At 44.7% G+C, this 14,904-nt stretch overlaps 1 protein-coding gene across 1 annotated transcript in view; it reads left to right on the top strand.

The window, feature by feature from the left end:
- Nucleotides 1-6,703: 6,703 nt before the first annotated feature.
- LOC140716726 (zinc-binding protein A33-like) overlaps nucleotides 6,704-14,904 on the top strand; it is an 82,969-nt gene continuing 74,768 nt past the window's right edge. Inside the window, exon 1 of the mRNA XM_073029537.1 lies at nucleotides 6,704-6,743. Within this exon, the coding sequence (XP_072885638.1) occupies nucleotides 6,704-6,743 (40 nt within the window). The remainder of the gene's footprint in view (nucleotides 6,744-14,904) is intronic.

Genomic DNA, 14,904 nt, shown 5'->3' on the forward strand with positions numbered 1-14,904 from the left:
CACATTCCACACACACCACTCGCACTGAAAAAGTTCCTTTAAATTTTTCACATTTCACCCTTAATCTATCATCTCTAATATTGAATTTTTTGAGGATGTGACAAAGTGTATTGAAGTTAGAGCAGTGGATGGGTGTATTCAGAGAGTCAGGAGGCATGGGATACAGAGAGACAAGGCTGTGTGGATACAGAATTAGCTTGTCTCCCAGAATTAACTTATAGAAGGCAGATGGTAGGTGCATATAGAGGGTATTTTGCCTCGAGGTCAGGGACATGTGGTGTTCTGCAGGGATCTGAGCAGAACAATTGTTCTTTGCGATTTTATAACAGTCAAATGCACACAAAATGCTGAAGGAACTCATCAGATCAGACAGCATCTATGGAGATGAATAATAAATCTACGGTTCAGGTCGAGACCCTTCTTACGGACTGGAAAGGAAGGAGGCAGAAGGGAGAATGAGAATGGTTTGGGAGGGGAAGGAATACAAGCAGACAGGTAATAGATAAGTGGGTGAAGGAAGAGAAATGAAGTAAGAAGATGGGAGGTGATAGGGAGAAGAGATAAACATCTGAAGAAGGAATCTGAGAGGAGAGGAGTGCAGACAATTGCAGAACCGTAAGGAGGAGAGGTATCTGAGGAAGGTGCTGAAGATGTGAGGAGAAGACAGGAGGCGAAAGGAAAGCCAAACTGGAGGAGGGGAGAATTTTCTGTAAGTTGGGGAAATCAATATTCATGCTGTAATGTAGGCAGCCGGAGTATGATGTTGCTCCTCCAACCGGGGAGTAGGGTCATCGTGGCAGAAGGGTCGGCCATGGACAGGCATGTTGGAATGGGAATGGGGTGTGGAATTACAATGGGTAGCCAACAGGAGATGCTGTTCATCAGACCGCATGACATAGGAGCAGCGTTAGGTCATTCAGTCCATCGAGGCTGCTCCGCCAGTCCTTCATGGCTGATCCCAAATCCCAATCAACTAAAATACGCCTGCTTGCTTGTCATATCCTTCGAGGTCCTGACTAGTCTGGAAATATCAATTTCCGCTTGAAATGTACCCATGGACTTGGTCTCCACCACATTCCACAGATTCATTACTTTGACTGAAAAGAAACAAATCTTCCTTCCCTCTGTTCTAAACGGTCTCCCCTCAATTTTGAAGCTCAGCCCTTTAGTTCGGGATACCCCCACCACATGAAACATCTCTCCGCATCCACCACGTTTCAACATTCGGTACGTTTCAGTGAGATACCCTGAATTCTTCTAAATTCCAGTGGACACAAGCCCAAAGCTGCCAAACGCTCCCTCATGCGTATATCCGCTAATCATCTCCGTGAACCCGGAATCATAGGCCATGGTGAATATAGCAAAGTTACTGAACAAAATATTCCCAGTAGGTATCAGGTCTGGTCACTGCAGAGGAGACTGGAAAGAGACCCCGTCCCCAACAATCTCACAGGTGAAGGGTCACCTCTCCTGGGGGATACTGTTTCTGACCTTGAATATTGGTGTGTGAGTAGGTGAATAGGCATTTGTAGCACTTGCTGAGATCTGACGTTGTTTATAAGCAGAGTTTGGCCAAACATGTTGTTTTCTCTGGAGTTGTGGAGGCTGAAGGGAGATTTAACAAATCTTTGTACGATCACAGAGTTATAGAATAGACAACTGGCGTAGTTGTCCCAGGACTGAAATATCACAGACTAGCAGGCATGCATTTACACTGAGGGGAGTTAATCTGAATGGAAATATGCCGGGCAAGTTTTTGTTCACATATTTTGGTGGGTGCATGAAATGCCCTTCCAGGGCTGATACTCGAGGCAAGTATGACAGAGGCGATAAAGTCCCTTTTAAACAGGTGTTTGAATGAGCAGGGAATGGACAAGTGAGGGTATTATATCAGCCGATGGCATTAGTTTAGTGGGGCATTAAATGGTACTTTAATGATATGTTTCTGGACTGCATTGCTCAGTGTTCGATGTTGATCGGAATGTTGTTCCACCCTGGGACTGGATACAGCAAATCCGGCTGATTATATCAGTTCTTGTGAAATCTTCATCACCATCCACACCCTCATAGCAATAAATCAAACCTACATACTTTCTTGACAGTTCCACGCAAATTTATTATCAAAATCCGCATACATTACCACATACCTCATGGGCAGATTCCATTTCTTGCAGCTGCATAGAAGAAAAATAAACACAACAGGATTTAATAAACACTACGCAGGGAGAGTCAAAGATGGGGAAACAACCAACGTACAGGGAAAATAAATTTGCAAATAAAAAAAAAATGATGATGACATTGAGTTGTGAACTCCTTGAATGTGAGTCTGTAGGTTGTGGAACGAGTTGAGATTTGTTGGTGATTTAAGTTAGCCACAGTGGTTCAGGAGCCTGATGGTTGTAGGGGAACAACTGGTCCTGAACCTGGTGGCGTCGGACCATAAGGGTCCAGTATCCCTCTCCCAGATGTAGTGACGAGAAGAGGGCATGTCCTGAATAGTGGGCTTTTGTCAGTGAATGTATACAATGGTGTGGACGGGTTTGTCTGTGATGGACTGGGCTGTATCCACCCCTTTCTCTACACTTTCTCTTCACTAGATCGCTTTAGTAAACATGACAGGAGGTCGTCCAGGAATGTGATACCTCACATCTGCGGTAGTTAGTCATAAATATTCATTCTGACCTGTCGGGGTATTAAAAGCTGCCTTCCACTCATCTCCTTTATGAATGCGAATTCAGTCAGAAGGGTTCCTCTGGTTCAGTTTTGTGACGATAGTTGGAATAGTCCTGGTAAATTTCCCGGGATCATCATAGGTCAAAAACCTGGGAATGTCAGAGGCAGACTCGGAAACAGGGATTACAGTCTCGGGAACTCGGTGAGCTTCTGGGAGTCAGCCCAGGATGCTGCCATTGGACCTAACGGGACCATGCTATGAAAACCACGGATACCGTCAGGTAAGATTGTCCTTAGGGGAAGAGATAAGGAGAGGTCTATCGGTAACCTCAGGGTCCATCAAATATGACACACGTTTCCTGGTTCAAGATGTTGCTTGTCAGGAGCAGAGGCTCTCAAAGGGTAGCCGAACTTAAAGGTTGGTACTCCTACTGGTCGGGTCACCCGCAGATCTAAAAAAATACCTGTGGAAACAAAGTCTATAAACGGCCGGAAGGGCCAGTTCCTTGGTTTCCAAGGCCAGGTTCCCCAAAGACTGTGGGATGAGGAGGTATCTTCGAAACTGTCTCTATACTCCCTTTACCAACCAGTACACCTTTGGACTGTGGGAGGAGATCGGAGCAACTGGAGGAACCCACAGGGACACAGGGAGATTGTACAAACCCATTAAAGGCAGCGTCCTATCTGAAACACTGTACTGTAAAGCATTGTCACCACTACGCTACCGTGCTATCTCGTAAACCGGAGTAGGGTCGAATGACAATTATACTTCAAAATGAACTTGAGGATTATCGACTGCAGCACTATCACTTGGAAGGGGGTGTGCTTCCACTGTGTGATGCACCATCAATAACTCTCCAAGACGTGAGGTGAGATATTGGCTTTTATTGACTGGAAGAAAGAATAAGCAGCAATTAACCACCATACTATATCCAGGAGACTGAGGGCCGGGCTCAGGCCTCAATCGCCTTTATACCGGGGTCTGTGGGAGGAGCCACGGCCAGTTGGAGGAGCCACAGGAGCAGTCAGCAGGGGGGCGTGTCCAGACAGGTATATGTAGTTCACCACACTGTGTCTATTCTGTCCCTGAATCTCTCCGTCTACTCACACACACGTCCCAGTGGGATTTTGACCCGCTCGGTAAAATCAGAAAACATTCTTCTAAACGACCAACGAATCTGGAGCAGATTGTAAAGAATGAATCTCTGTTGGAGCGTGTTTAATGCACTGTTCACTTTCTGACACAGGGGGTCCTGAAACAAAATCAATATTAAGATTCCGCCTCACCAACACCCGATCCAATTGTATTTCTAAACCCGAACCCCTTGCATACATTGAGCGGAATAAACAAACACACAGGCCGGTATCCCAGCAACAGTAAGGACTTGCAGCCGAAGCAGACAAACAGGTTTGGTAAAACAATGCCGAGACCTGAGGGGGGGGGGGTTGGGCAGAATACTCCGGGAGGTGGGGGGAGGCACAGAAGCTCATGTTTACACGGAGTCCACCTGAGGGGGGTTGGGCAGAACACTCCGGGGGGGGGGGGAGGCACAGAAGCTCATGTTTACACGGAGCCCACCTGAGGGGGGGTTGGGCAGAACACTCCGGGGGTGGGGGGAGACACAGAGGCTCATGTTTACACGGAGCCCACCTGAGGGGGGTTGGGCAGAACACTCCGGGAGGTGGGGGGGAGGCACAGAATCACATGTTTACACGGAGCCCACCTGAGGGGGGGTTGGGCAGAACACTCCGGGAGGTGGGGGGAGACAGAGAAGCTCATGTTTACACGGAGCCCACCTGAGGCGGGGTTGGGCAGAACACTCCGGGGTGGGGGGCGGGGAGGCACAGAAGCTCATGTTTACACGGAGCCCGTCTGAGGGGCGAAGAGCAGATTTCCTTGACAGTGTGTAACTGTGGGGGCTCTCCTAGTCCACGAGAAATAACCCCATACTGAGCATACACGTAACTTTAAACATTAAAATGGGTTTAACGAGGTGGAAGATCCCAATAAAAACACGTGGGATGCCTGGATAATGAAGACGTGAGCCAATTCAAAGTGGCAGGGTGAAGGGATACGGTTTATCCACTAGCAGGTCACAAACAAGGGGGATATTTCCCCGCTGCCGCATCGTCACATCCTTACCATGAAGCTGGTGGTGTGTTTCAGAATGCGTATGGTGTGTTGGACATCAGTCGTGGCATTTATCTCAAGAACCATGTTGCAGCTCTCCAAAAGTCTGGTTAGACAACACTGAGAATTTTGTGTCGGGTCTCGTCTCCTCCTGATAAGAAAGACGTGGATGTCTTTCGAGAGGCATAGGAATTTTACCAGGGCATGTTTAGTTTTCGCTGTGTTTTGGTAAACGGCTGAATCACGATAAGCTGGAACTTGAACCTGAAGCGGTCGGGGAAAGGCTGCTGGAATGTAAACATCCCTCACTGTAAACCAGCCAGCTCTACATTAACCCTCCTTCTCCCGCGGCAGATTCCTACACTTCTGAATGTTAAGACATTTGAGGATTCTGTACAAAACCGGGCCCCAATGATTACGCTGTGGATAAAATCTTCTGGAATGATGAGCTGGATTGTTGTTACCTGTGAGACTGGCGTGTGGCCAGTCTGGAAGGCTGATCATCAGCAGACATCCTACCATCGTGATGTAGGAGCCACACAACATGTTTAAATGACAAAAACACAAAGTAAAAAGCAAATTAAAATATATCTGAATCGGTGCTGCATGTCGGTTACTGGTTCATATCCGCTTTACCTTGGGAAAATCACCGTGAGAGGGCAGAAATGCGGGATCCACTGTCAGAGAGCCGCTGCTGACCGTGATGAACATAGAATCATAGAACTGAAACAGAACATTCGGCCCATCCAACTGGTGCCGAACTACCATGCTGCCTAGACCCATCGACCCGGTACCCCTCTTATCCATGTACATATCCAAATTAATCTTAAATGTTGAAATCAAACCCGTTTCCACCACTTGCGCTGGCAGCTCGTTCCACACTCTTACTACCTGAGTGAAGTCTCCCCATCTCACCTTCCCGTTAAACATTTCGACAAAAAATGGCTGAAATCGCTTCTCACCTTTATTCAAAAGCTCTTGCATAAACAGAATTATCTGTCTGTATCCAGTATACAAACGACATGTACACATTTACCCATCCCCATCACCAGAGACAGTAAATATTCCACCGTGTATGTAGGGAAACGCACCACAAAGCCAGCCCGAGCGTTTCCCCTCTGTTTAAAACCCTTTTATGAACACATTGAATTGAGTACATTCAGCCGAACGACAGCAGAACGGCGAGTGTGTAAGGAGTGTGTTTACCGAACGCTCTCTGTCACAAACTAAGTGGCCAAGTCCTGCTCCTATATATTATGGTCTATGGTCAGAGATCCCTCAAAGTAGCTGGTGAAGTTGGTAGACAAAAGATCATGTTACAAAGGATTAGGCCATTCGGCCCATCGAATCTGTCCTATCGTTCTGTCATGATTGATTTCTTCTCCTGTCGGATCTCTCTTCAATTTCTCATCCTACTGTTCTACAGTGAGTCAAACATAACGTGTGACCTTATTTTAAAGATTTTAGCTTGTCTAAGAGAACAAGCACAGAAATAGTAAAGAAACCATATACAGAGCTGAGGAACGATGCTAATGCTAAGAACTGTAAGGCAAAGAAATAAAAGCTGGTGCTTCTTAAGTCTATTATTTTGATAATAAAAGAATATTCACAAGATACCAATTAATTAACTAATAGGCTACTAAACTCTTCCAGGGCTTCCAGCCGGGTGCGGGTATCGATTCTAACGATATTCCGATGACAACCTCTGCCATCTTCATCAGGGATGATGCAGGGACATATCTAGTCCAATGATGCCCAGGCATCATCATCTGGAATCATTTCAACTCGCCTGCAGTGGCTGGCGTCTATCCACATACTTTTAACTTCTACCTGAACTGCTGAATTGGTAATCAACCGTACTTGGTAAGGAGCTTCCCGCCGAGCTTCCAGGGGTTCCTTATGCGGTTACCTGACCAGGACCCAGTCGCCATGGATCAAGGTGTGTCCTCCTCCTATTGGACCACTTCAAGCAGCAGAAACCGGCTGAGAATCAGACTGAACAGATCTGTCAGTTTGGCAAAATTGTCTACTAAACTATCTGACAGAACATGTCTATCAGCCTCTCTGAGATCGACAGCTTCCTGTAGTGACAGAGGTCGTCCCATCACCACTTCTAATTGCCTACATTTCGTTCTCATTGTTGGGGCTGCCCTGATGCTCCATTTCATCAAACGGGGGCCATGGTACATCTTCCTTGTCAGAGTTGGTCAGCCATTGTTTGATGATGCCCATTTATTCCATCAACTTGTCTTGATCACTGTGGTGGATGTGGACAGTGAAAGGCCATTCAATATTCATCATTCAACATAATTATTGAGAAATCTTTCCAGTGAGATGTGCCTCTGGTTTAAAGTCAATGGGCCACCGCCATCCCATCGAGGAATATATTCCTGAATGAGGGTTCTGGCTGTGTGTGTGACAGTTGGTTTTCTTGCTGGGATGGCTTCTACCCATCCTGTAAATGTGTCCACTGCTGATAGATATGAATATCCTTGGCTCGTTGGTGAAGTGACATCATCCACTTGCAGATGTAAAAATGCATCAGGTGGGCAGCTGAGCTTGGTTGAGGTGGCTTCCCCGGTGATCCAGGTCTGTTTACTGTTTCATACATCTCTCGGCTGTCAGTCGGGCTTGCATCATGAACTATGGATTTCACCTCCATTGGAAAAATCTGTCTGTCAATTACCTTCTGCACTCGAGTGTGTCCTCGGGAGTGGATTAGCCGAGCGAGATAAGGAAGCAGTTCAGCTGGCGCTACCAGACTATGAGTATTACCCCAAACTCAAACCCCATCGTCATTTAATAACCCACCTTTTCCCATCCAGTACCGCTGTTTTTGAATATCTCACACAGTCGTCACTTACCGGGTTTTCTTCCATTTCTACGATTTTCTTTAATCCTTCTCTTGCAGCCCTTTTTGCAGTTTTGTCTGCAAATGCATTTCCACAGCTTTCCTCAGTGGTTATTTTAGAGTTACCTTTACTTTTTAACACTCAGACTTCTGACGATAGTTGCATGACTTCGATAAGTTATCGTGTCCGTTCAACACTCTTGATTGGAATTCCTACAGCTCTAAGAAATCCTCTTTATCTCCATGAATTTCCAAAGTCATGAATCACTTGGAAAGCATATCGAGAATCCGTGTAAATATTTGATTATTTCCTTCTGCTAGCTTACAGGCTTCAACTAAAGCTTTCAGCTCTGCCTGTTGTGTCCTGATGGCATTACTTTTCTGTGACAACAGGCCAACCAGCCATTCAAATTCCTCTCTCAATGGTAGAGGCACTATTAGTGTACAGAATCTGATCTGGATTCAACAAAGGCACTTCCTTCTCATAATTAGCACCTTCCTGGCATGTTATTGTTCTTATACAGTCATGATCTTCATATTCTGCAATATTCACTGACAACAGTGTTTATATTCTAAATTCCCTTCAGCCCAAGTCTTTAAGCTTCCTGTTTTACGATGTGGCACTTGCTTGGATCACTTGTCATTTTTCCCAAGGTCTGATGGTTGATGAAAAAAAAAATCTCCTGTTTCCTTTCATAATCTCCATCATCAGTCTTGTGTGTCTTCACTCTACCAGACCAATTACTTCATTACTGTCATCACCGCTTCAGCCACTAGGGGTCTCTGTTCAACCAGTATCACTTCGTGAGGTCCCAAAGGAAGGCGATGGAGTTGTGAAGAGAAGACAGTCGGTGAGACGGGAGCCAAAATGTGTGTGCCAAATTTGCGGAAGATGGGGAAGTCAGTGGTCATGCTGTAAGTTTGGAGGCAAGGCAGCCGGATAATGATGTTACTCCCCAAACCAGGGAGTAGTCTCATCGAAGCAGTAGAAAAGGGCATGGACAGGAATGTTGGAATGGGAATGGGGAGTGGTATTACAATGATAGATAGATAGATAGATTCTTTATTCATCCCCATGGAGAAATTCAACATTTTTTCCAATGTCCCATACACTTGTTGTAGCAAAACTAATTACATACAATACTTAACTCAGTAAAAATATGATATGCATCTAAATCACTCTCTCAAAAAGCATTAATAATAGCTTTTAAAAAGTTCTTAAGTAGTTTACTTAAGTACATTGAGTCCTAACCCCGGCACTTTAACATATCTTACTCCTGGCGGTTGAATTGTAAAGCCGAATGGCATTGGGGAGTATTGATCTCTTCATCCTGTCTGAGGAGCATTGCATCGATAGCAACCTGTCGCTGAAACTGCTTCTCTGTCTCTGGATGGTGCTATGTAAAGGATGTTCAGGGTTTTCCATAATTGACCAACTGGAAATCCTGTCCATAAGACGACAAGCCATTGGAGCAGAATTAGGCCATTCAGCCCATTGAGGCTTCTCTGGGATTCCTGCGTGGTTGATCCCACTCAACTCCGTACACTGCCTTCTCACCATACCCTTTTGATGCCCTGACGAATCAAGAGACTATCAATTTCTGCTTTGAATCTACCCACGGGCTTCCGCAGATTCACTACTCTCGGCTAAAAAAAACCCTCCTTAACTCTGTTCTAAAAGACATCCCCTCAATTTTGAGACTCTGCCCTTTAGTTCTGGATACCACCCACCACAGAAAACAGCCTCTCCACATGAACCTTATTTACTCTTTCAACATTTGGTAGGTTTCAATGAGATCCCCAGCATTCTTCTAAATTCCAGTGAGCGCAGGCTCAAAGCTGCCAAACGTTCCTCTCATGTTAACCCCTTCATTCCCGGAATTACCTGTTGTAGTGGATAGAGCAAGACTACCTAACAAAGCAGCTCCCCAATGGGTATCAGGCCTGGTCACTGCATAGGAGACTGGAAACAGTCGGTGACCCCGAAACACGAACAGGCGAAGTGTCACTTCTCCTGGGGGTGACTGTTCGGGACCTTGAATATTGCTATGTGAGTACATGAATAACCAGGTGTAGCACCTGTTGAGATCAGACGTAGATTGGAAGCAGAGATTGGACAAACCTGTGCTGTTTTCTTTCGAGCTGCGGCACCTGAAGGGAGATCTAACCAATGTTTGCAGGATAGACTGGACACAGGACTGAACAATCACAGACTAGGTGGCATGCGATTACACTGGGTGGGGTGAAGGTGGAAGTAGATGTGTGGGGCAAGTTTTTGTTGGCACTTTGTGGTGGTGCAGGAAATGCCCTTCCAGGGGTGATACTCGAGGTAAATACGACAGAGGGAATCAAAAGTCTCTTAACTAGATACATGAATATGCAAGGAATGGATAAGTGGGGACATTATATTGGCTGATGGCGTTAGTATAGTGGGGCATTAGATGATGAATTAATGGCATGTTTCTGGACAGTTTTTTAAAGAGTTCGATGTTGATAAGAATGTTGTTCCACCCTTGGACTGGATACAGTAAATCCGGCTGATTACATCAGTTCTTCTGCAATCTCCATCACTATTCTCACCCTTATAGCAATAAATCAAACCTACAATCCTTGCTTGACAGTTCCATGTAAATTTATTGTCAATTCCCGCATGTTACCACTCACTTCATGTAGATTAAATTTCTTGTTGCTGCTTAGGTGAAAACAGGCTTTACAGAATTTATTGAAAACTGCTCAGGAAGAGACAAAGACGGAGAAACAACCAATGTGCAGGAAAAATAAAGTTTGAAAAGAAAAAAAAAACGACATCTTTGAGTAGTAGACTCCTTGAAAGTAAGTCTGTAAGTTGTGGAATCAGCTGAGATTTTTTTGGAGATTTAGGTTATCCACACTGGTTCGGTAGCCTGATGGATGGTTGTAGGGTAACAGCCTCTCCCATTAAGATCCCTAAATGTACATAGAATCTTTGGACACTACCTCACTTACTTTAACCCAGGCAATCTGTTCATATTCTATACCTTCACAGTTTGTTCCGGGTCAATTTTGACCCGGCCCGAGAATCCCCTCATAACAAGTGTCTGTAGCAAATTTTGAACCAAAAATCTCTTTAGAATGTATAAATGGCCTGTCTGACAGTAATAAATTGCTGATTAATCCTTAATTAATGTCTCAGAAATCTAAATTCCATTTCAATAGATAATGGTCAAATTTGACCCGGAACAACCTCAGTATAGAAAAAATTGTAACACGTGTACAAAAGTATAACATTTTAAATAGTTCCATTTGGCGCATTTCCGGTCACTTTAGGAAAAGTCATAAAATTTCGGCCGGAAATGGCATTTAGGGAGTTTTTTTTTCCTGTTGTTAAATGTCAAAACGGGTCAAATTTGATCTGAATGGTACGTAAGGGTTAATATACAGTGTTTGTTTTTTTTTAATCTATCCAGTATACGTATACCATAAATTTCTTACTTATTTATTAGTATCATTTCAAATGTTATTTATTATTATTACTATTATTATTCAAATTGTTACAATTATTATTATTATTATTATTATTATTATTATTATTATTATTATTATTATTCCTGTGATTCTGATTCCTGTATCCGCCTCCCAGATTTTGTGGAGAGAAGAGGGCATATCCTGAATGGTGGTTGTTTTGATGAAGTTGCTATTTCTTGTGTCAGTGGTCCATGTGAATGTGCTCAGTGGTGTGGTGATGAAGAGGACATATCGAGAAGAGGGCATATCCTGAATGGTGGTTGTTTTGATGACAGTTGCTATTTCCTGTGGCAGTGGTCCATGTGAATGTGCTCAGTGGTGTGGAGATGAAGAGGACATATCGAGAAGAGGGCATATCCTGAATGGTGGTTGTTTTGTTGACGGTTGCTATTTCCTGCGGCACTGGTCCATGTGAATGTGCTCAGTGGTGTGGTGATGAAGAGGACATATCGAGAAGAGTGCATATCCTGAATGGTGGTTGTTTTGATGATGTTGCTATTTCTTGTGGCAGTGGTCTATGTGAATGTGCTCAGTGGTGTGGAGATGAAGAGGACATATCGAGAAGAGGGCATATCCTGAATGGTGGTTGTTTTGATGACGTTTGCTATTTCCTGTGGCAGTGGTCCATGTGAATGTGCTCAGTGGTGTGGAGATGAAGAGGACATATCGAGAAGAGGGCATATCCTGAATGGTGGTTGTTTTGATGACGGTTGCTGTTTCCTGTGTCAGTGGTCCATGTGAATGTGCTCAGTGGTGTGGAGATGAAGAAGACATATCGAGAAGAGGGCATATCCGGAATGCTGGATGTTTTGCTGACGGTTGCTATTTCTTGTGGCAGTGGTCCATGTGAATGTGCTCACTGGTGTGGAGATGAAGAGGACATATCGAGAAGAGGGCATATCCTGAATGGTGGTTGTTTTGCTGATGTTGCTATTTCTTGTGACAGTGGTCCATGTGAATGTGCTCAGTGGTGTGGAGATGTTTTCTTGTGACGGACTGGGCTGTATCAACCCCTTTCTCTGCACTGCCTCTTCACTCAGTTATTTAAGTAAACATGACAGGACGTTTTCCAGGAATGAATAACGTGGAGCAAATTGAACAATTAGATATGCAAAGGCAGTTGGTGGTAGATTTGTCCGGACATCTCAAATTGCAAATGTCATACACTCTTCCAGAGCTCTGTGGTTGGGAAGATGTCGGAGTCCATTAGTAGGGATGAGGTTTCGGGGTACTCGGAGGAACATGAGAAAATAGGGCAAACTTTCCTTCATGGAAAATCTTGCCTGACAAATCTATTGGAATTTGTTGAGAAAATAAAAATAGCAAGATGGACAATGTAGTATTGGTATATGTTATGTACTTGGATTTTCAGAAGGCCTTTGACAAGGTGAGGTTGCTAAACAAGATAAGAGTGCAGGATATGACAGGAACAATATTAGCATGGATAAAGCATTTGCTGATGGGCAGCAGGCAAAGAGTGGGAGTAACGGAGCCTTTCCTGTCGGTGACTAGTGAGGTTCCACACTGGTCAGTGTTGGGACAGTCTTTTTGATGTTACATGTGTATGATTTCAGTGATGGGTTTAATACTTTAGTGGCCCAGATTGTGGACATCACGAGGTAGGTGGAGGGGCGTGAAGTGCTGTGGAAGCAGGGCATTGGATAGATCAGGAGAACAGCCAAAGCAGTCTCAGATGGAATACAGTGTCGGAAAGTGTATGGTCATGCATTTTGGTAGCAGGAATAATAGTGTACACTATTCTTCTAATCAGTGACAACATTCAGATTTCCATGGTGCGAAAAGACCTGTGTGTCCTTGTGCAAGATTCCCAAAATGTTAATTTGTAGCTTGAGTCATTCGTGAGGAAGTTGTTTGAGGCGTTTTCAGCATTCAATCCGAGAGAACGAGAAGATAAAAGCAAGGATGTAATACTGAGGGTTTATAAGCCGATGGTGAGGCCTCACTTGGAGTATTATATGTAGTTTTGGGTCCGTTATATTGGAAAGGATGTGCTGACATTGGGGATGGTTCATAAAGAAGGTTGACAAAACTGATTCAGGAATGAAAGGCTTATATGAAAAGCGATTGACGGCGCTGGGCCTGGATTCACTGGAATTTAGAAAAAGGAGGGAGTACTAATTGAATCCTACTGAGTATTAAAAGGCCTAAAGTGGATGTAAAGACGATACTTGCAGTGTGGCAGCCTACGACAAGCCTCAGAATACAGGGCCATTCCTTTGGACTGGAAATGAGGAGGAATTTCTTAACCAAGTGTGGTGAATCTATGGAATTCTTTCACACAGTGGTCTTTGGTGGCCTCGTCTTTGGATGTATTTAATGTAAGCAAGTGAAGAAGGAATTTGATAGGAGAGGAGAACGGGAAGGAGAAGGGGTAACATAGAAAGGTGATGGAGATGTGATGATTATTATGGGGATTATTAAATTTGATTTATGAACATATAGGATTGCATCGGCCCTTCAGGCTCTTCCAGCTGCGCTGCCCAGCTAACCCCCAATTTAATCCTAGTGCAATCACCGGACAATTTACAATGACCACTTAACCAACCAACCTGCACAGTCACGGGAAATCAGTGGATATTGCATTTTCCAGGCCTTAGACAAGGTGTCAGGCTGCCTGGCAAGACAACATCCCGTTGTAATTACAGGAAAGATACCTGTCTGGATAGGGCGTCAACAGATCAGTAGGAGGCAAAAAGTGAGAATAAAAGGAATCTTTGCTGATTGGCTGCCGGTGGGTGACCAGTGCTGTTTTCCAGGGGTGAGTGTTGCGACTGGTCTTTTTATATTATTTGTCAATGATTTCGATGCTTGAATTGATGGCTTTGTGACCAGGTTTGCAGATGATATGAAAATGGACGGAAGGGCACACAGAACTGAGGAATCAGGATTCAGCCCCTGTAATAATGATCAGGGAGGCCGAGAGAGAATCTGTAATTACTGACCGGTACCTTTATTGACTCAATGAAAGAACCCGTGAATTTACATAACCAAATAGCTTTGAGCTCACCAACTAAGTTTTCTGCTGTTCCATGAGCAGTTAAAGAGCAGAAAATATAATACCAGTGAAAAATGAGTTTCTGGTGCTGGCTGCATGTTCCCCGTAGTCCCGATTCGAATATCCTCGTGTCCGTCGGGCACCTCGCATTCACCACGGTTGCTCTCCCTGTCTCCACACTTGAAGCGTCTCCTTTTGTATTAATTTCTTACCAATTCAAACATCCCATTAAAGTGACATTGACCGTAGGTCGCGGAGGCCAGTCCCACATGGCACGCAGCTTTTCAGGGTCCATAAGAAGATTTCCAATTGTATTTCTAAACCCGAACCCCTTACAATACATCGGGAGGACTAAACAAACACACAGGCCGGTATCCTAGCAACAGTCAGGACTTGCAGCCGAAGCAGACAAACAGGTTTGGTAAAACAATGCCAAGACCTGTTGGGGGTTGGGCAGAACACTCCGGGAGGGGGAGGCACAGAATCCTAACTTTAAACGGAGCCCGTCTGAGGGGCGAACAGCAGATTCCCTTGAGAAAGCCTCAGGACAGGGCAAAACTGCAGTCTCTCCCAGTCCCTAAGTGATACCCCCACCCACCTGAACAGACAGATAACTTTTAACTTTAAAATGGGTTTAACGAGGAGGCAGGTCCCAATAAAGGCAAGTGGGCGGCCCGGATAATGAGGACGTGTGCCAAATCAAAGTGGCAGGCTGAAGGGATACGGTAT

This window comes from Hemitrygon akajei, chromosome 26 (assembly GCF_048418815.1).
Source record: "Hemitrygon akajei chromosome 26, sHemAka1.3, whole genome shotgun sequence".
Taxonomy (NCBI): Eukaryota; Metazoa; Chordata; class Chondrichthyes; order Myliobatiformes; family Dasyatidae; genus Hemitrygon; species Hemitrygon akajei.